At 44.8% G+C, this 21,226-nt stretch overlaps 1 protein-coding gene across 2 annotated transcripts; it reads left to right on the plus strand.

The window, feature by feature from the left end:
- Positions 1 to 2,680: 2,680 nt before the first annotated feature.
- On the plus strand, positions 2,681 to 20,294 carry WEE2 (WEE2 oocyte meiosis inhibiting kinase). Of its 2 annotated transcripts, XM_077783346.2 has the most exons (17): positions 2,681 to 2,730; positions 3,149 to 3,520; positions 6,170 to 6,369; positions 6,885 to 6,933; positions 8,472 to 8,644; positions 9,293 to 9,414; positions 10,685 to 10,831; positions 11,585 to 11,686; positions 12,013 to 12,098; positions 13,010 to 13,180; positions 13,266 to 13,408; positions 15,750 to 15,786; positions 16,659 to 16,719; positions 17,643 to 17,783; positions 18,404 to 18,491; positions 19,011 to 19,099; positions 20,129 to 20,294. In XM_077783346.2, the coding sequence occupies exons 2-17, from the start codon at positions 3,188 to 3,190 to the stop codon at positions 20,173 to 20,175; spliced, it is 1,989 nt and encodes a 662-aa protein (XP_077639472.2). In that variant the 5' UTR covers positions 2,681 to 2,730; positions 3,149 to 3,187; the 3' UTR covers positions 20,176 to 20,294. The 2 variants fall into 2 exon arrangements, with proteins under 2 accessions (XP_077639472.2, XP_085424742.1); XM_085568616.1 differs by lacking the exons at positions 15,750 to 15,786; positions 16,659 to 16,719; positions 17,643 to 17,783; ... (1 more) ...; positions 19,011 to 19,099; positions 20,129 to 20,294 and adding an exon at positions 14,323 to 15,542.
- The last annotated feature ends 932 nt before the right edge of the window (positions 20,295 to 21,226 follow it).

Below are 21,226 nucleotides of genomic sequence, written 5' to 3' on the forward strand. Positions count from 1 at the left end.
GCATGACCAAGGCATCTACAGTCAGCCAACTTTTTGTAATTACCGTCCTCCTTATGCCACCACCAATGTCATTAAGTGTCATTAGGATTAACTTGGTTCCCTAGGTCTTTCTGATTAATTGAATTACCCAATTAAGCAGGCCACAATTAAAAGGAAGATACTGTCATAAAAGCCTTAATTGTCTTACTTTTTTCCTGTTGAGCAGTTCTGAGTGTTCAATACCCCATTAAGAAACCCATCATCCACTTTCCTCAGCAGTGGGGGTTGGGTTTTTTCTCTTTTTTTTTGGTAACATTAGCATCCATTTGCTGTGAGCTTCATTTCAGACAGCTCCAGCACTGAGTGGGCATTTTGTTTTGCAAAGCCCATGCACAAGTTTACTTTGCAGAGCTATAGACCAGAGTAGGTGGTTTTTAGCAGATGGAGTTTTTCATGGAAGGTGACTGGTAACGAAAAAAAGAAACAAACCCTGCACAATATTTTGTTACTGTGTAAAGAAAAGCCAGATTCTGCAAATACTTGGCCACATGCTTTGCTTTAACTGTATAGACAGTGCCAATCTTCATTTGGATGAATATATTTTTGCATATTGGTGACGCTGCAGTGACAGCTAGTTTCTATCTTCATCTCCACACTAGTGCTGCTACAAATGTCAAGTGTCTGTCCCCCAGAAATCTAGACAGGAAACAAACCCCAAATAAGAATTGCTTCATGACCCACAGGAGCTATTTGTGGTGCAGAGCTGTTCGTGGTCCCCTCAGCAGTGCAGTCACACCAGTATTGCCCCAGCATGAGGGAGGAGATGCAATGGGAAGAGCAAGCAGTGACAGAGAGCAGAGGCTGCCAGTGCTGGCTCCAAGATGCGTGAAACATCGTCATGATCTGAGCTCCTGGCTTTGCTGAAAAAACCTGTGGGACAAGGGACCTGGTGGTACCAGAGCAATTGATATGGCTTTGGCCAGCAATCTGGGCCTGCTGAGGGCACACTCTTTGTTGGGTACATGCAAAAACAAAGACCACATTTTCTACTATTTTATTATTTCAACAAAATCTAAATTATTTCAGCTGGAACATAATATTACCATTTTAGAAATAAAAACTCCACTTCAAAAGAAAACTAACACCTTTTCCCTCCAGCTGAGGGCTCAGGAAATTGTCATCAGGTCTTTGAACAGTCAGGAAAAATGTAAATGAAAGTGTGGTAGCTTTATTTTTAAAATGCAAGATGTACAACCGGGCCCTCTTTACACAGCAGGTCCAAGTATTCTCCTTTACATATCACATCCCTCCTTATTAAAAATGGATACTGTCTCTAAATTTTGAGGGGGAAAGAAGTTTAAAAAATGTTTAAGGTGGGATTGAAAACTGGCCTGAAGGAATTTCCTTGCTGGGTTATTAAAAACACGTAGTCACGGGGACTAAAAGCATTATTTCTTCAGAATGAATATATTTCAATCTAATGCTCCAGGTACTGAACACCTGATGAATGCAGTCAGATCACAGCAGCACTGAAGTGGTCCTGGGTCTCAGCTGGCCAGATGCTGCAGACACAGCTTATCACAGCAGAAAGCAGCCAGTGCTGGCACTGCCAGGCTTTTGGACCTCACTCAGGATAAGGCACAGACAGATGCAGCAGCTGCATTTCAGGTTAAGAGAGGCTGCATGGCAGCAACAGCTCTGTGCCTGCAAGACATACTGCAACCTGTGGGCCAAATGCAACTCGTACTGGGCTCCTGAGGCTGTTTTGGTGAATTGGATACAATTAATTTCTGTATCAAATGAATTGTACATCACAGTCTTAACAAGCAATTTCAGAGACCCATAAGGCCACACTTTAAGGAATGGATTAGGAGAGCACAGAGACCTCAGACCAGTGTGGCCCTTTGTGGTCTGGTGGGAATCACCCTTGATGTGTGCCAAGGAAAGCAGGTGCTGCTTGTGCCAAACACCCATCTCATTAGGGCTGCAGCTACGTCCAATCTCTGCACATCCTTCTGGCAGATCTCCTCAAGGCTAAGAAAAAGGCTGCTGCAACCTTGTTCCCTATTAGTTAAAACTTGCTCTAGTCCCGCTTTGAAACACAGCTTGCCAAAGGCTCAGAAGAGTCCTGATTTTTACAAAGAGATGCAGTGAGGGGAGACATTGACCTGCTCCCAGGGAGCAGCAGAGCTGTGTGTGGCTCCTGACTCTCTCCTGAAGTATTACAAATGATACATCCACAAATCTGTACATTATAAATTAGGCTCATGACCTCCCCATGCAGGCTGCAACTCTCGCCCAAACTAACACATACCTAAATGCAGGAAGTGAAATTCAGTCTTAAAGAAAGAAACACAGGGCCCCATCATCGCAGGGTTATACAGGTAAAAGGTAAAGCCCACAAAGGCTGGATCCCTAATGGGATTATGAAGTAGACAGGCTGTCAGCAAACATCACCCCCCTTACAGGCCCCAGGAAGCTGGAGAAGGGATGAGCATGCAAGAGCAGAGATGACTCAGACTGAGAGGGAGTCCTGGCTCCCTGCAGAGCTGATTGTTGGCACTACAAATCCACATCCAGAGAGAATTCCTCATCCACCAGGCAACTGTAGACAGGTGCTGCTGTCAAGCTCCAGATGTTTCCCATTAGCATTGGCTCAGGTGTGGGGTGGTTATAAATGGTCCAGGGCAGGAGAGAGGCTGTCTGTGGGGTATCTGGTGACTCCTTGGGCCACTCTCTGCTTTTACAGCTGTATGTAGCATGGAATTTTTCTCCCCTCTCTGGTTGAGAAATTTAATGTAGAAGTGAGTGAGTGGAGCTTGTGTGTGCTATTCTTTATTATGTGTTTCCTTGTGTGATGAGAGTAAGGGATGAAGGAGTTCTTTGGGAGATTTACTGGCAAAGGCAGTGGCTTCTGAGTTGTATCTGACTTATGCCAATGAGACAAAAAGCAAAAATCTCTTTTTACGTGAGCAGTAGCTGAATGGCTTTGTACCTGGTAATTCTGGGGTGCTCTTCATTAACCAATTCTGTCTAATTACACTGACCAAGGTTTCTGTGTATGTGGGATTGCAGAGTGTGGTGAGCAGAACTGATGCCCTTGATGAAGCGAGGAAGAAGATAGTTTATCTGTAAATAATGCTGTCTTTCTGTTCCTCTAACAAAACAGGCCAGTATCAGCTCTACCTGTTCTGTTCCATGTGCTAAGATGGGTGACTGGGACAACAACAATGAATTCATTCAGCGACTGGACTTTTCCAGTTGTGGTGAAGAGAGTGAAGAAAGAAGTATAAATGAGGAGGACTCCCTGAGCTTGAGCCCCCCAGGAAGCTCAGAGTTCCAGAAATGGCAAGAGAGCAGTCCTCTGCCAGCAACCCCTCAGAGAAAGCTTAGTGAGATTTTCCTGAGCAGAACAAAAGCTTGGATGAGTCCCACCCTGAAGTCTTCCCCATCTGTGAGCAAGAGCTGGAGTAAACCTGAGACACCACTGCACATCACCTGGAAAAAGCTGCAGCTTTGTGACACCCCACACACTCCTAAGGTAATGGCAGGTCTGTAGCACATCTGTAGGAGATAAATGTATCTCCCTTCAAGAAGCTTGTTGTTGGGGAGGAGCTTGGAGGTAGGCAGCTGCACTTGCTGCTCTGTTCAGCGCATTTTTGGATGCTAATGGATTTTGTTTTGAAAATTGGAATTGGTGTTAAGGCTGAGATGTCTACGTTGCCCGGCAAGACTGATCAGCTCCAACCAGCCTGTTTTCTGGTCCACGGTGTTTCTTTTTGTGTGAAACAGTTGCTCAGTGAATCTGAGGAAAGCAGAAGTGTGTTCTCAGGGTAGCAAATCCTCTGTGGAAGGGGCAGCTAAACAATGTGTACTTGTGGAGGGAAGTTAGCCTCTCTTCTCCTGTGTCACTGTCCTAAAATGCAAGTTAGCACTGAGCCAGTTCCTTGGGAGAATGATGCCAGCCCCTGTTTTTTGTGTAACTTCTTGGAGAGAGTATAATTCAACTGCTTTTTGTCTCAAGTAAGCACAGGTGGAGACTTGGCACCAGCTCCTCTGTTCCTAGGTCATTTCTGGTGTATGCATGGCTCCAAGCAGTCCAGACCTACAGTGAAGTGTAGTTGTTGGTTTTCTCTCAGTGTTCCTGCTCTACTGGTAGATTGTTTGCTCCTTTGCTTAAGTGGTACACAGGTGATCAGTGCTTTAATGGCTCTGAGCTAGGATTTGACTTCTGTCCTCCTCCAAAAAAATCTGATTATGTGGAGAGAAGGATGATCCTATGATTGACTGTGTGGCAATATTTACTGAGGAATGGCCTGCCACTCTCTAAGTGAAAGCAGTCTAAAGGGCATCACTCAAAAATTTCCTGCAGTGACCCTTTATAAGAAATCTCCCTAAATCTCACCTTTACATACATGAGTATGGAGTTAATTTTGTCCTAGTAACTGGTACTGCACTGTGATTTTGGGCTTAAGGACAGTGTTGCTAAGTAGCAACACTGAGTAGTGTTTACCCAAAGGCAATGACTTTTCAGTTTCCCATGTTCTGCCAGTGAGCAGAAGCACCAGCAGCTGTGTGGCTCCATATCCAGGACAGCTGCCAGGAACAAACCTGAGGAAAGCTCATTCCATAGAATGTCATGCTCAACATATAAACAAAAGGAAATTAGCCAGGAGGGGCTGATTAGGGCCCAGGGATGGGCTGGACATCAGTCAGCAGGTGGTGAGCAATTGTGACTCACTCATTTGTTTCTCTTTCCACAGTAATAATAATAATTATATTTTATTTTAATCATTAAATTGTTCTTTTCTCAACCTACAGGCTTTACCGTGCTTTTCCCTATTTCTGCTTCCCATCCCACTGAAGAAGGCAATGTAGTTGTGAGCAAAGGGCTCAAAAGCAGAGGGCTTAGTTGCTGGCTGGGGTTAAACCCCAAGAAATGAGTATAAAAGTCTTTTCCAGCCCAGATGGGCCACAGGTAGTGAAGGCTGCTTTCAGGGTGTGCATTGTGTAGATAACATGTTGGCTGGATGATTCTAAACATGCTGCTTGTATTTTGTTATGCCCATAAGCAGCAATTGCACGAAATCGACAATTCCTTTTCCTTTCTCTCCTGGGATAAAGGTCTTGTTTTTCAAGCATGCTGCAGAAGATGGGCTCAAAAGGGCTGAAATCTGCTTGTAGACAAATGTGGGAACATTGGCCTTAGAGCATTTGAAAGTGATAGAATGAGAGAGAAGAGCCCTGACTAAAACTGCAGACAGAGCATCAGATGTGAGTGGAGATGTGGCTCCAGGATCATAATAGCGATAACACTGTGGGATTGAAAAGATATTAGTACCTTAATCTTCAACAGGGAGACTTGTGTTCTTAAAGGGCTTTTAACTAGAAGAAACTACTATGTTAAATGATCCTTTAGGCCTTATACCACTATCATGAAGCTGAAACTAGTCAAAGCATATTTTTTATGGTTACTGGAGGAGTCAAATCAGAGTGAGTAGATTTGTCTTCAGCTTGAAACTGGTGTCTATGCTTTTCATGGCCCAAGGTTCTGGACTAGTGAGTGAAACACAGTGGCCTGTGTTCTGTGGCAAGGTGAACTACGGAAGATCCAAAGGTTCTTTCTGAACTTAAATTTATGGTGCTCTTGTTTTTATTCATAAGGAGAAATGGGTTCCTTTTGCTTTGCTATAGAAAAAAAAAAAAAAGAAAAAATATTTCTATCAACTTCCCCTATCCTAATGCTGCTTAGTGCTGGAAAATCTGTCTGGTGTTCTAGCTCATCTCCTGACAAACCTATCCTGACTGAACTGATGCAATGGTCTGTGCCTGGCAGGACTAGGTCTTCCATGTTAATGCAACATATGATGCAATTTCTACCTCTCTGTAGGAGGGAAAGTAGAGCAGCTGGCTCCTCTTGAGGTCTGTGATTGCCAAAATGGCACTGTAGGCCTCACCCCAGTGAGCAGAGAATAGAATATGAAAGGGCTTAACAAAGAATGGAATACTTTGTGGAAAATGAAAACTGTGGGGACTGAACTAGGGACACAGGGATTTAACGATTAAGCTATGCCAAGGAGTGGAGCTGAGTTCTCCTTGATTTATAGGAGAGCAAGAATTTTATTCTGAAATGGCAACAAAAAAAGAGTCCTGATTTATTTGCCACCTATTTTTTCGTCTCTCAATACAGAGCTTGTTATCAAAGACAGCTTTTCCTTCATCTGCAACAAAGGTCCCAGCCAAAGGCCTCCGACATCTGAGATTCACTCCTCGTGCAGACTCTGATGACTCTTCTCAAGCTTCTCTTGTCAACATTAATCCCTTTACACCAGAGTCCTATCGACAAATGCTCTTTCAGCCTAATGGCAAACGGAAGGCTGGAGGAGAGCTGTGAGTTACTCTTAGGCAGCAGACTGGGCTTATTTGCATATTATTACTTATCTGGACTTATTTGCTAACAATGAATCATCTCCTTCTGTAGTATTCATTGGTGTAGAGTAAATGTTAGCAGATGTATAAAGGTAACAGAAATAGAAATAAAAATCAATTGTTGTCTCTGTTCAGAAAGGTGAGTGGGGGATCAGCAGCTCTCTTTAGTGCTATGGCTGCAGCTTCACCAGTAATGAGGAGGCCAGGAGAATGATGCCTCTGGACAATGCCACCCTGTCCTATGGGCAGTACTAAAATTGCTTTGGGGAGGCCTGCTAAAGGGAAACAAAGATTTCCTAACATGGGACTGCAGTCTTTAAGACCTCAACTAAAAACTTGCTTATCAACTCTATAAAATACATTATTAGGCTGTGAAGCAAGGCTTGGAGGTTCCTTTGAAAGATGTTTTCATTTCAAACCCAGTTGGATTTCTGCACTGAAATGCTACAACAGACTTTCCCAATCTTCTGTTCTAGGAATGGTCCTCATCCAGGAAGCCAGATTAAACAGGAGCAACCTACAAAGGTGAGTGTCTGTACACTTCCCTCCCAAAGAGTCAATAAGATGTTTGTAAAAGCTTGGTGTTCGATGGAATTTGTTATTGAGTATAAACCATGGCCTCGTGCCAGAGGATGAATACCTAGGACAGAAAAGGTCTAAGATGAATGTTTTGTTAACATTTGTTTGAGATGACAAACTTGGAAAAGGTGGAATTGTTCCCTGTAATTGCAATAGCCAGGCTTACGGAAGGATAACGGTACCCTCTAGCCGAGGAGACTGGGATTGCAGGCAAACGGTCTCCATGGAAAAACTACACCTGCAGAGCAAATCTGCTACCGGGCAACATCCGGGGCTGCCACAATTATTGTTTTACTTAGAAGAAAGCCTCAAGTAACTTGTGAATTACTGAACTATTATTCTGCTTGAGTGCTAATGAGATTGAGTATGTAATATAGGTATAAAACTGTGAACTAGGAGGTATTTTTACTGCCAAGCTTCCTAAAATAGTGTAAAACACAGCTGCCTTATGAAATGTAACATGTTGGGAAGGGCTGCTGTTTCATGTGAGCCACATTTTCCTGACTGTGAGGAGCAACTCTTACCTCCTCCTCTGTACCATAAACTACAGCAATCGCAGCAGTGGCTTGTGAAAACCACTGCGCAACATGAGCTGCTGTCCCTGTAAGGGATGGAGAAAAATCACTTAGTCCACCCTTGTTGTTCCCTTCATGCTCCAGTGCTTATCTTTTCTTTACTTATTTTCCCTGCCAGTATGCATCACTCTCCCAGCAGTACCAGCAGTTCCTAGATCCCTAGTGGCCATTATTGTAGCAATAATTATGTTCCAACAGTTCTGCCAGCTTCCAGCCCTTTGTGGAAAAGTGTCTCTGGGTGAGATATCAGTGGGAATACAAACAAATACACTGAGACCAGCTAATCTACCATTAGCCAACAGCTGGTGCTTCAAACCTGCAGAGCCTGAGCTGATACAGAATGGCCTTGGCTGCAGGCAACCTCAGCTGCCAGGGTAAACACACACAGCTGGGGTTGCATGAAGCCAACACACCAAGCTCCTCTCCTGAGCTTCAAATAGGCAATAGATCTAAGGTCTTCTCAGGTCCTGTCTTTAGGCCAGTAATTTATTGCTTGCTGTTCATCCCTGCCTGACTCCATCAGCTGTGGGTCTAGGAATTTGTCTGGGTTGTCAGGAGAAGGGATGCAATGGCAGTAACCCAAGGAAGCTTAGGCATATACAGCCAACTAGACTAAATTTCTCCTTAACTACAATTTCTACCTCTGTAGCTAACAAGTCCTGATTATATAAAACCAACCAAACAGCCTTGCAACTTGGCCAAACCAGAGAAGGTAGCCTTAAAGTGGTCAGAAAAAACACAAGTGAAAGGTAATTTCAAGAACTGGCCAAGTACCTGCACACAGGCCTGGATGAACACCCAGAATAGGAGAGGGAGAAATGTGGAGCAAGTGTTGCACACCTCTAGAACACTGACAGCTATAAAGTCTTTCAACTCCTATTTGTCTTTGCTGTTTTTGTGACTTTGCAGAGATATACTCTGAAAGCGAGCAATATGGTTTCCCGCTACAAGAAGGAGTTCCTGGAGCTAGAAAAAATTGGTGTGGGGGAATTTGGCTCTGTCTACAAGTGCATCAAGCGCCTTGATGGATGTGTTTATGCCATCAAACGCTCCAAAAGGCCTCTGGCAGGATCCTCAGATGAGTGAGTGTGCTTGTTGGAAACTGACAGTTGAAATGATGGGCATGTTCTTGAGAGGTGTGATGGGAAGGAGGGAGTGTGGATCTAAAAGTATCTGATGGGGTGGCATGAGCAAAAATTGGCTATTGCTGCACTTTTAAGTAACAGCTGGGAGCGTGGGGGAAGATACCATGATACAACTATTGTATATAAATGTCTAGGGAAAGAAGTCACATGCACTGGAAAGTGAGAGGATGGAATACCTGAACACCTTGGGTCCATCCAGACAATTTCTTTACAATAACTGTCAGGAAGTTTATTTGACAGACATACTGCTGTCCCTGCCTTGTGCTGTATGGCCAGCACCACTCTTATCTGTATTGACCTGCTTGTGGTGTCTTGTATGCTAAAGCAAAGTCTTTGAAGTTGCTGCCTTTGCCTCTTTAACAAAAAACTTGTTTAGTAATTATTTTCTTTAACAGCTGCTCAGAGCATTTGAGCAAGGGCAGGTTTTGCCTCAGCAGCTGTGAGAGCCAGTCTGTCTGTCAAAACCTGAGAGCAAGGGGAACAAAGGGGCTCAGGAGTTTCAGGCTGCAAAGCAGGGCTCCGCTCCTGTGCTGAGCAGCCTCTGGCAGTCTGTCACCTCAGCTTTTTCCATGTGTGCTTCCTTAGGCAGCTGGCACTGCGAGAGGTTTATGCTCACGCTGTCCTGGGACACCACCCCCACGTTGTGCGCTACTACTCGGCCTGGGCAGAGGATGATCACATGATTATCCAGAATGAGCACTGCAATGGTAAGAGCTGGACAGCATTCAAGCTGAGATCAAGCATGGGCAAAGTTGCCTTCTTTTGTACTTAAATGTGGGTGTTTTGGCTTACAAGAAAGCAAACTGCCCTGGGGCTGCATTTCTGTGGAGAATCCAGTAAGGGTGTATAATAAATATTTAGATGAAGCTCTGAGTGGTGCTAATGTTTTAGAAGCAGTGAATACCCTCATATTTCTGGGATTTGAAAACTGCTTCTGTGCTTTAGCTGGCCTGCAAAAGCATTCCCCATTCTGATGATTAGGGCTGTGCTGGGGTTGTCCAGGTGACACCTGATATGAGTGACTCAAGAGCTACTGACTTTAAGGGCCATGTATCTTGGCAAAACCTCCTCTTACTGGAGGTGGGTAGTGACTGGTTGGATGAAGGCACCTTGCACCCTGACTAGAAGAAAGGGGTTTACAGCTGCAGAGGAATAGAGCAAATGATGAGGCAAAGTATAAATGGGGTGCTGCAGGCAGTGTGGTAAACTCCTACTGGAGTTTGCCCTTGGCAATACCACTGCTTGAGAGAAATTGGAAAAGCTACCTTTGGCTACGAGAGTTGCTGAAGGCAAATATGTAATGTTCATCTTTTGACTGCACCTGTAGTCTTGGGGCTTAATGAAGAGTGGTGACAGCTGTTTGGAGTACTGCTTCCAAATCTAGTGGAGGCAACCACAAAATGTGATGCTCATTGCTGCAGCATTGATGTATTTCTTGTGTTCTGGTGGCTGAATATCTGAGGCTAAAAGAGAGGTGGTGAAAAATAAGCTTGGAGATGGAGACAAAGGCTATGATACCTTCTAGCTCTGAAATATCCAAAGTGTCTCAATGCAGACGGACAAAACTGTTGAATGTTAATGCTTTTCAGTCAAAAATCTGCTATTGGGAGCTCAATTTCCTTGTTCGATCATTCTTATACCTGCTTTCTGCATCTAAGCACAGCAGAAGCAGTTAATTTTTCTGTTGTTCACTAGCAGCAGCATCAGCATCATTAACAGGTCAGCCCTCCTGGCAGGATGTAGAGCTGTGGGTTGGAGGTAGAACTGCAGTTGTTCTTCTGTGTTGAGCAGCAGGCTGGGCATTCCAGGGCAGTGGGAAGGCTGAAGCCAAATGGTGGCTATCACTAGAGCACACAGAGCTGCTGTGGTTGGGGTTTGTCACTAGCAAGCTTCCAAGTGTTCTGGGCAGCTAAGCTGTTTCAAACATGCTGTTCCAAAAAATCTCTGTCAGGTCTCAGACTGACTGTGTTCTCCTAGGTGGGAGTCTCCAGGATGTGCTGCTGGAAAATGCAAAGCTTGGGCAGTATTTCACAGAAGGAGAGCTGAAGGAAATATTGCTGCAAGTCTCCATGGGACTAAAATACATCCACAACTCTGGCCTTGTGCACCTGGATATCAAACCTAGTAAGTATAGTGTCCTCCTCCTTTGTGGAGGGTTTTCCTAGTGAACCCTCAGGGGCAGAGCCTGAAATAAATCCTTTTGAGTTGGACTGATTGTAGTGCTTCAAAGAAAAGAAGACCTTCCCCTTGTCTTGTGTATGTTGTTCTTTTTTTTTATTTGTGCCACTATGCTGCTCTAAAATTGAGCCTTCTCTGATAGTTGGCAGCATTTTACTCCTGTCTCATGACCTTTGTAATCCTAGCTTGTAGGAATCACCTTCATACTGATGGAGCAAGCAGGGCTCCCAGGGAAGATGGGGACTTCCTCATTTACTGCTGTCTTGTTGCACAACACTTGGCTTTTGTGTGTTTATCCACCTTGGGGGGATTGAGTTCCTGCAAAAATAGTAATGAAGTTTCCTCTCTGCAGCTCAGGATGGCCACCTCCAAGGCAATGCTTCCCCTTTGTCACATACATAATATTCTTAGAGGGGAGCTCCTTTTTCCTGCTGAAATGATGCTTCTCCCTTAGAGGGCAGAGGGAGGGGAAAGCTGATTTCACTAGGATATTTTATGCACAAGATAAGACTGTCTTATGCCAGCTGTGTGGCTGACTGTGAGCTGGGCAGAAGGCTGACTACAGGGTGGGAAGCATGTGCATCATTTCTCTGGCTGCAAAGTTTAACTACTTTGACAGGTGGGATTTTAACAAAGTTGTTAGGCTGCTGCAGCCTGACTACCGGCATCATGCTGTTGCTAAACTTCTCTGTCTTGCAGGTAATATCTTCATCTGTCACAAGCTGGCAGTTTCAGGCCCTGCTGGGCAGGAGGAGAGTGACAGTGAAGATGAATTCTCTCCTGGTGTGGTGTATAAGATTGGTAGGTTTTAGCCTACTTTACAGCTGGCCTAAGATTAGGGCTGCCCATTACTGCCTGAGAGTGCTGTGCCTTATGGCTGAAGAGACTTGCACACAAAACTGATAGGATAGTCAGGAATGCTCCAATTGCTCACCAGAATTAATTCCTCTAAGAAGATAAGTCACAGAGAATTCATGTGCTTGTTCACAAGTGCAGATTCCTGAGTTAGGAGCAGGCTTGCTCTCTTGCTCTGTATTTCGTTGTTGGTGCCTATAAAAAGCAGGCTTTCATTGGAGAATGACTTCAGTTTGCTTGATTACATTTCAGTTGCTTGTTCTTTGTCTCAGGTGACCTTGGACATGTGACATCAATAACAAACCCTCAGGTGGAGGAAGGAGACAGACGCTTTTTGGCCAATGAGATTTTGCAAGAGGTACAACTGCTAGAGCAGGGCGGTGGGGAGAACAGGGTGGGAGAGCAAGTGGGGAGAGATCAGCTGTAGAGCAGTCATTAGTCTAACTTGTTCCTCACCTTATCTCCTCTTTCTTCTGTTGGGTCTGGCTGTGAAATCTGTGAAATTAGCACTTTATCATGAACAATAGTGGTGTGGGTCTTATCCTGTAAATGCTTGCTTAATATGTAAATACTTCCTAAGTAACTATTATTGGATTATTGCAACTATTCCCTTTAAGGGATCAGTGAGACAAAAACTTTATCAGCTTGAAGACATTTGATTTGCGTGTCCAGTTGAGATGAAACTACTGGATGTGATTATTGAGGAATATATTTACCCAGACAGATGTCTCTTAAAACAAACACTGAGCAAGTAGTGGAAAGAGGTGGGAGGCACAGCACACCTCTTAAACTGACTGCAGTTTTGTCACTCTGGCCAACAAATGGAAAGGGAATCGGAATTGAACAACCAACTTGGATGTGTTGTTCAGGTATTGAAGGGACAGTACCTGTGCTGCAAGTGAATTTAGGAACTGTTGGGCCAATGTATCAGATGCATCCTTTGGTTTGAGCTGGGCATGGCTAGCTTACTGCCTTGTGATGGAGGCTGGAGGTACACATCTGTTAGGCCATCCTCTGGAGCTACTGCAGTGATCTCAACATGGCCTGCAAGGTCCTCATGGCTGGGTGACAGCCAATGGTGTTGGTTAGTGGTACGGCCTGCTGCCTATGTTTTCATCCTGAAGAGGAGAAACCAGCTCACTGGGGTGGTGAAGGCAGTGCCATATGCACACACTTGCTTGGCTGTTTCTTTTTGAGCTCCTACCCCAACTCACCTTTGCTTGGTGTAGCAAGATGTTCCTTTCTAACACCTTTCCCTTCTCTCTGCAGCAATACTGCTACTTGCCCAAGGCAGACATCTTTGCCCTGGCACTCACGGTGGCTCTGGCAGCTGGGACAGCACCGCTGCCTCACAACGGGGCCCTGTGGCACCACATCCGCCAAGGCAATGTCCCACCCATCCCCCAGAAGCTTCCCCACCGTTTTCTTGAGCTCCTTAAGGTGAGGAAGTAGTCTTGACAGGATGGTGGCTTTTGCAGCTGGCATATGACAGGAATGCTAAACCCTGAACTCCTTTGCCTTCTAGCTCATGATCCATCCTGATCCAGCGCAAAGACCTTCTGCCACAGCTCTCACCAAACACCCTGTTCTCCGTCCTTCATGTGGAAAAGCTGTCCAGCTCCAGGAGCAGCTAAATATGGAGAAATGCAAGATTGCCATGCTGGAAAGGTAGGCCTGGCTTGGACATGGATGGGAAAGGTCGTGGGCATGACCATGCTGGTCACCAGCTTTAAATGGAGGGTGGTAGTGCTGGGAGAATGCATGTACAGGAATTCCCAGCCAGTTCCCATGCCTTGGAGCTGGGGGGATGATGGGGATGTAAAACAGGGACTTGCAGTGCCCAGGCAGCAGCTATGCTTCAGCTCTGGCTTAGAGGAGCTGGCTGAGTTACAACAGCAGACTTGTGTGCTTCCTGCAGCCACTGGTGATACAACCTGCAGCCAGTGGGCAGATGAGGAATTAATAAGGCACTGAGATAGTGGGCTAAGCATAGAAGGAAAAGAAATATTGGGTGGTGACAGATATCCTTTTCCCCCCTTGTTTCCTCTCACTGCTGTTGGCAGTAGCGTTTTGGGGACTGGGATCCAAGAACTGCCCACTAAGTGCAGTATTCAGCTGAGGAGTAGGTTTTCTGTGTAGACAGAAGAGTGAATGCTCTGGAAGAACAGTAAGTACCAGAAAGGGAAGAAGGGCAATGGAAAATAAGCATCTGCCTTTGTTTAGGTATTATATATGTATGAGATGATACTGATCTAAATTTCAGCATTCATAACTGTCTGAAACAATGGAGAAAAACTGAGCTAGGTGTTCCTCATACTGGCACCAGTGTGTTGCTGACATGATACATAGTTTTCTTCTGGTAAATCTTCAGAGCTCCTACCTTTTCAAACAAACTCTAGAGACAGCTACAGTAATCTTCATTGTTACCCTCTGGGCTGAGAAGTTTTGCCCTTCCAGCAGTGCTGGAGTATTACAGTAACCCTCTTGTGCAAGATTGTTAATAGTTTGCTTCTGTAGCTGATGGGGATTCATGCATGACATGGTTTTCTTCCTTTCCTCTTCCTTCCGTTTCCCCCCTGCAGGGAACTTAAAGCAGCTCGCCTTGCCCAGACCCTCATGAAGGACCAAGCCTTAGGAAGTGCCAAGTTACAAGAGTCTGAAACCTCTTCTAAGCAGAAGAGCAAGCGTCTGGTGGGAGGGAAGAGCTGTCGCTCGTTTAGCTTTACTCTGGGTTTCTGAATTTTTGTGTTGTTCAAAGACTGCTGAATGGCCCTGTGAAAGCAGAGGGTCTGCACAGACCAATGCCCCATATTCTCTCCCTGTCTTTTTTTTTTTTTTTTTGTTCCCCTGTTAGTTATGATGAGATGTTGGCCGAGAAAAGAATGACTGGCTTTCAAATGTTGGATAATGGTATTTAAGGTTGTCTTCAGTCTTCTACCTTTTTAATTTCTTGTGTAATTGGCCTTGCTATAGACTCAGTGTAACTCTGCTGTGACAAAAGAATGGCATTTTCTCTACTCACTTCCCTCTTTCTTCAGTTGGGCCCTGTTATTGGTGATTTTGTGGTCTTAACACTTGGGCTGACTGTATCTATAGAGGGATGATAATGGCTGTACAGGCAGACAGCATCTACAGCTGGCCCCTTCTAGGAGCAAGTAGGCAGAGGCTATGGCAGCCAGTTTTAGCTACACATCAAGAGCCAGGCTGATAACACAGCTGTCCTGGGGGGCTCAGGATGCAGCTGGAGTGGCATTTCACTGAGGGGGGACACAGAGTAATAGGAAATACTTTGAGTTAAGGAGTGGGAGTTGAAGAAAAACATTCTTTCACATTTCAGCAACAAAACTTTTGTAACTGGGTGTGATTTAACAGACTAGTTAGTCCCTGATGCCCGACTCGTTTTCTGTCAATCGGGGAGGACTCCTTGTTTATGTGGGGGAGATAACTGCAGTGTGTTGGTGCTGGGTCTGTCTGTACCCATTTCCCCACCAGTATCTCACATGTGGTGCAGTTAGAAAGGGCTTTTTCAGCTCTTTGGAGTTGCCCATGTTAACGGTGATAGGTATTTCGTATTTGAGATCTCATACACCCTTCCTCCTCTCCCCGCCAAATGTAACTTTGGGGATCCTTGTCGCTTGTTTGTGTTGGTTGGACAGAGCGCTGCCCTGCTATGAGGCAGCGCTTGGTAACTCGCTTATTTCCAGGTTTTACTGGTTTGTTTTATGCTGTTGCACATGCTGGCTTTTAACCGCTAGACCCTGTCGTTTCGTGCGAATAAAGATTTTATTATTTTTTAAACCGACGATGGAGTGATGGAGTTGTGTTGGTTATTTTTCCCCCCTCCGCGAGCCCCGTGTCCCGGGCTCGTTTCCGCCGGGAACCGCCCGCCCGGCCCTTTCCTGTTCCGGCCGGCCGCGGGCGCAGCGCGGCGGCGGGAGCGGCGCGGAAGGCGCGGGGCTGTGCCGGCGATCCGTGGGGCGCTGCTTCAGCCCCGCTTTTCCCTCCGCAGGCTCGGCGGCAGCATGTGGCGGCGACCGGCGTGGCAGGTAGGGCCGTGCGGGGCTGCGGCGGCCCGGTGCCCTCGGGGCGCTGGGGGAGCGGCAGCTCCAGCCCCGCCGAGAGGCTGGAGCGACTCTCCGGACGCGGAACTGCGCTCGGCGCTGCCCCGGGAAGGGGAGGGGCGCACAGAGCCGAGCGCCCCGCAGCCCTCGCCCGGCCGTGCCCGCCGGCCCCGGGGCTGCTCTTCGGGAAAAAGAATATGAGCTCTGGAACAGCTTGTTCTAGGAAATGAGCCTTTTATCCAATTCCTGCGCATGGACCTCTAGCTGAAGCGTTTCTGAGCTTTTCCCCCCCGCGCTGCTTTCTTCTAGGATGGAGTATTTGTTAGAAAAATGGCAGTTCCTCTACAGCTTTCCCACTTGCAGTACTAAGAATTTTGAGTCCTAGATTTGCCTTGGGAACAAGGGTGTCAGTGCATCCATTGCTAATTCCAGTGGATGGATGTGCTTTCTGGGTACACCTGGTTAATCTCTGAAACGAAGCAGAACCATCAGACCTGTTTGTTTCCAAAGAATAAAGCTCAAACTAAACACGTATTCTCCTATGAACCTCCTCCCCTCTTATGTATTACAGAAAAACAGTAGTTATTGCATGTCCCAAAAATAATTGCTGGAGGTATACCTTTGGGCCACACTTCTTTCTAGGCAACTCTTTAACCTTGATTTAACCAGGTACTCTTTAAGTAACCTTACTAGCTACATTTGGCTGAACAGATTTCTTTCCTCAGGTCCCCCATTAGTTACCTGGGAATGAACATACTTGCAGAACCTCTGCAAGTGTTCAGAAAATAAGGTGTGAAGGCTTGTGAATGCTGTTTGTAGTTTGTGTCTTGGAAACTCATCTTTCTCTGTTCCTTCAGGTGCTACACCAGTTTGTAAGACATGAATCTGATACGGTTAACTCATTAGTACTTGAAAGATGTAAGTACCTCCTGAGATGCAATTTAGTTGTTACTCATTGTGTTTATCTTAGTGTTGGAATGTCTGAAATAGGGCAAGAGAGAAGCAGGTAGGAATAGTAGCTCCTCAGTGTAGCACCTAAGAATGTGTTGTTTCAAGCACACATAGTCTTGAGTGGCTTCCTGTCTGGTCCCTGTCAGGTGAAGCAGCACTTTAGGGGGAAAAGAAGAAAGCTCTGAGAAGGATTGTCACTCTATAGGGCAGTTGTGCTTTATCTGTGGTGGTGGTTTGGGTCTGCTGTTGGCATGGTTTCTAACACCTGCCTTCAGGTGCCTTGTGTGCTTGTTTCTCAGACCCCTGGGGCACTTCTGTGTGTGTGTGTGTGCGCTGCTGCCCAGCAGCACGTGCTCCAGGTTTACTTCAGCCTTCACTATTCACTTGATATACTCATTGTGCACAAGAGATACTTGTCCCTGACCTCTTCCAGTTGTCCTTGAACATGGAGAGGGATAGACTGTGTCTACCTAGGCCCAGTAATGGTGTAAAAACTGACTTATTCAGAGGATGGAGTATAGTAATGCAACTTTGATTCAAAGGTACTGCTGTGCATTGTGTTTTAGCATTATGAAACAAAAGTCAAGATAAATGCAGATTAGTCTCAAGTGATACATGGATGTGTCTGTGAAAGAGATAAAATGGTACAGAAAGAATAAAGAACCTTTGTCTTTTTAAATCAGTTAGTTCACAGTGATAATGATAGTACAGACACAGTCAACCATCTGCTGGGGTCTGAAAAAGCCAAGTGTCACAAGAGCTTAAAAAGTGCTCAGGAGGTGCAGAAAGGTGTGATCCTGGCCCTTGAGAAAAGCTGCGGACTATGGTTTGCCATGCTTAGAAGCTTATGCATCATAATTTATCTGTCTGTTTGGTGTCTCTTGTTTCAGCCATGAATCGTGTTCAGCTGCTTGGTCGGGTTGGACAGGACCCTATCATGAGGCAAGTGGAAGGAAAAAATCCTGTTACCATATTTTCCCTTGCAACCAATGAGATGTGGCGGACAGGAGATAGTGAAGTGAGCCAGGGAGGTGAGTCTGCACGAGCAACATGTCCCAGGTCACAGCTGCATGGCCAGCAGCAGCACAATTGCAAATCTCTGGGGTGCAGGAAGGTTCCTTTGAGGTCAGCAGAGATGCTGGTGCATCTGTGTGTCTTTTACTCATCTTCAGCAGCAAGTACTGAAGAGGGATCTGCTGTTGACCTTCCTCAAGAGGAGAGGAGAGTGTGCTGGGTGGGCAGTTTGTCACTGGTGGGGTTTGTCAGAGGCATGGCAGCTTCTGTACTCTTGTATTTCAGGATGAGAAAAATGAAGAGAAGATTATTCTCATTGATTCTGTCATTTCATGAAACTGCCATCAGTTTGCATCTGCAGCTATCTCATTCTCTAGATTCTATTCAGTATAGAGTGTCGGAGGGGGGGGAAATGTTAATAGCATGAGCACTGCCTTATGGAAAAAGCAATGTCTTGGTTTGAACTGGGCTTCTGCACAAGAATTTGTTTGGACATGGATGACTGGAACTTCTAGTTCTGGGTTAAGTGGGAGATCACTTTTCATAATTTGAGAAAACCAATGTGTTGAAACTAATTTCTGAGTCTTGTATCACAAAGAGGATTTCCATCCAGCTCTGTTACTTCGATGTACCTTAGGTGATATTAGTCAGAAGACGACATGGCACAGGATCTCTGTCTTCAGACCAGGCCTCAGGGATGTCACCTATCAGTATGTCAGGAAGGGGTAAGTGAATAACAAATGTGGCTGAGGATTTAATGCCTTAATAATGGATTACTGTAATAATGATGGTGACCAGGAACTATAGTAAGATGCAGGTGCCATAAAACAAGTTAGCAGAGCAGCTACAAAGAACTGATACAAAAGCCTGTGTACTTTGAATCAGATTCTGAATTCAGCCTTTTCATCAAGGAAGTGTAGTGATAAGACAAAGAGTTACAGGCTCCAAGTGAAAGAGGGGAAATTTAGGTTGGATATATGGATGTAAACCTTACTGTCAAGGTACTGAGGCCCTGGCACAGGTTGTCCAGAGAAGCTGTGGATGCTCCATCCCTGAAGTGTTAAAAGTTAGGCTGGATGGGGCTTTGAGCAGCCTGATCTAGTGGGTGGTATTCCTGCCCATGGCCAGGGGTTTGGCACACATGGTCTTAAGTATCCCATTTTAATCCAAACTGTTGTATTATTACAGATTAGAAAACAGCCACACAGGTCTCTGACCAAAATCAAATTCTTGTTTTTTTTCAGCTCTCGAATCTTTGTAGAAGGGAAGATAGATTATGGTGAATATACAGATAAAAACAATGTAAGGCGACAGGCCACAACAATTATAGCAGGTAAGGAGCAAAGCAGGCAAGGTGCCCCTTGCCCTTTTTAAAATTAAAAGAGTGTGGAGGACCTCTGAAATGAAGTTTGGTTAGTCTTCATCCTCACTATCTACACTCAGGGATTTTGAGAGAATGGATAGTGTGTACCAGATTTCCTCTAGCACTGCTTGTGAACTCAGAGAGTATCCAGTTGCAAACTGTTGGTGTCATTTGCTTACCCCACAGAATGGATAAGGAGTAGACTTGTGCCTTGTGTTGACACAACAAAGAAAACTAGGAAGCTCAATTTTTTCCTTGAGCTTTTAAATAGCCTGAGCATCCTGCAGCATCCTTATTGTAGATAGAGCTGGTCCTGTGTTGCTTTTGAGTGAGGGATAAATTAATTGGGTAGTAGAGCAAACATTTCTGTTACACTTGTATGCCTAAAAAAACTAGGACAGAGTAAAAAGAAGGAGAAGAAAAAAGGAAGAACAGCCATATTCCTGGATGTTTCTGCAACCTCTTCAAAAGCTAGCAGTGCTATAAGGGAGAAGCAGATTTCCTTTTAAATTAGTATTCTAATGGTTTATTGTTTAAGAGGCCCAGTCTCAAGATGCTTCAGAAATTCCTCAGACTTGATGAAGAAGGAGCTTCCCATAGTCCTGCAGGCTGTTGACATGGTATATATAGCGTAGTATATAGTGCAGAGTGAACATGACAGAAGAAAAGGGAAATAAGCTGTAACTGATGGAGATTGTAATCAAATAATTAAACCATTATTTTAAAATGTTTTTTAGTATCTTTTGCTGTTCAACAACTTTTCATCAGCTTTAGCACACTTTTTTTCGTAGTACATACAGCCACCTTGAATTGCCTACTTTCAGGGGAGATAGAGAAGGAACCTTGTCTTGGACACTGCTTCATTTTATCAACTATTATTCTGTTCCAAATTCCACATCTTAGCAACTTATTTTAGCGCAAATACCTGGGCCTCATGGTGGGAAGACTTACAACAAGGCAAAACAATGCTCAAGATTAATTTTTTAAATTTCTTTTCAGATAATGTGATTTTTCTGAGTGATGGCTCAGTGAGAGAAAAGGTGTGATGTCCTTAATGCTTGGATCCAGGCCATTTCATTCCTTTGGTTTTTCAGTGCTTCGTAATCCTGTAGTCACATGTATTGCTGTAGTTTCTTTAAGAAATAAATAAAATGTTTGTTACCTAGAGGGTACTTCTGTGTGTTTTGTTCTCCCATGTGCTTTCTCTCTGTTAGGATCTTTTGGATTACTTTCTTTTTTCTTAAGAGAAGTACCTCAGGCAGCTGTATCAATTCTTGAGCTGATGAATATATACATGGAGAATCACTCTTTGAAAATGATCCCATCTCACTATTGACATCCCTTCTCTGTTCTATAGGTGTCGTTCCCTGTTTTTCCTTCTCTAAGCCAGTTAGACAGTGAGTTTAAAGCAGAACCATTGGCTTTGACTAGTGCTCAGCTGGAGATTTGTCACAGACCCAGAGAAGGCTTCCTGTGCGTTTGCATCTGCCCCTCTGCTGATCCTAGGTATTGTCTTTCTCCAAACTCTGTTTAAATATTGTTTGTTGTGGTGTTTGGTGTAGGATGACATCAGCATTCCCATCCCGTTCCTCGTTTGGGTGCTTGCTGTGTCCATGGTTTGCCATCAGGAGGAGCTGGAGGAGCGACTGCTTTGTCTTTGCCTTCAGGGAGTCCTGTGGAAAACTTGAAAAACATTCCAGATCCGGGATTCTTAGTGTGGGAGTGGCCCTTGTTTCATTGCGTTTTGTTGTCAGAGTGAGAATGATTGTATTAGTGGTAAGAAGTTGCTCAACTAAAAGGTGTTTAATTCTACATAAAAATGTGAGAGTGAAATTCCCACTGTAATACATAATGATGTGAACAGGGAAAGAAAAATATTAGAAGTGACAATTTCCTGCCTTCAGAGCTGGTGGGATTTTGTATTTCATCTCTCTCTGATCCCAGTGCAGAACACATTAATAGTCTGCAGCTCTTTCCCCTACTAAACTTTGGGGGTTTTTTTATGCCCTGTGCACATTGTCTGTACTAACAAAAACTTCAATTCTTTCAATATAGCATCTATTTCTTGTTGATGTTAAAGCTCTAACAAGTATCTGA

This window comes from Lonchura striata, chromosome 1A (genome assembly GCF_050655825.1).
Source record: "Lonchura striata isolate lonStrDom1 chromosome 1A, ASM5065582v1, whole genome shotgun sequence".
In the NCBI taxonomy this organism is placed as follows: Eukaryota; Metazoa; Chordata; class Aves; order Passeriformes; family Estrildidae; genus Lonchura; species Lonchura striata.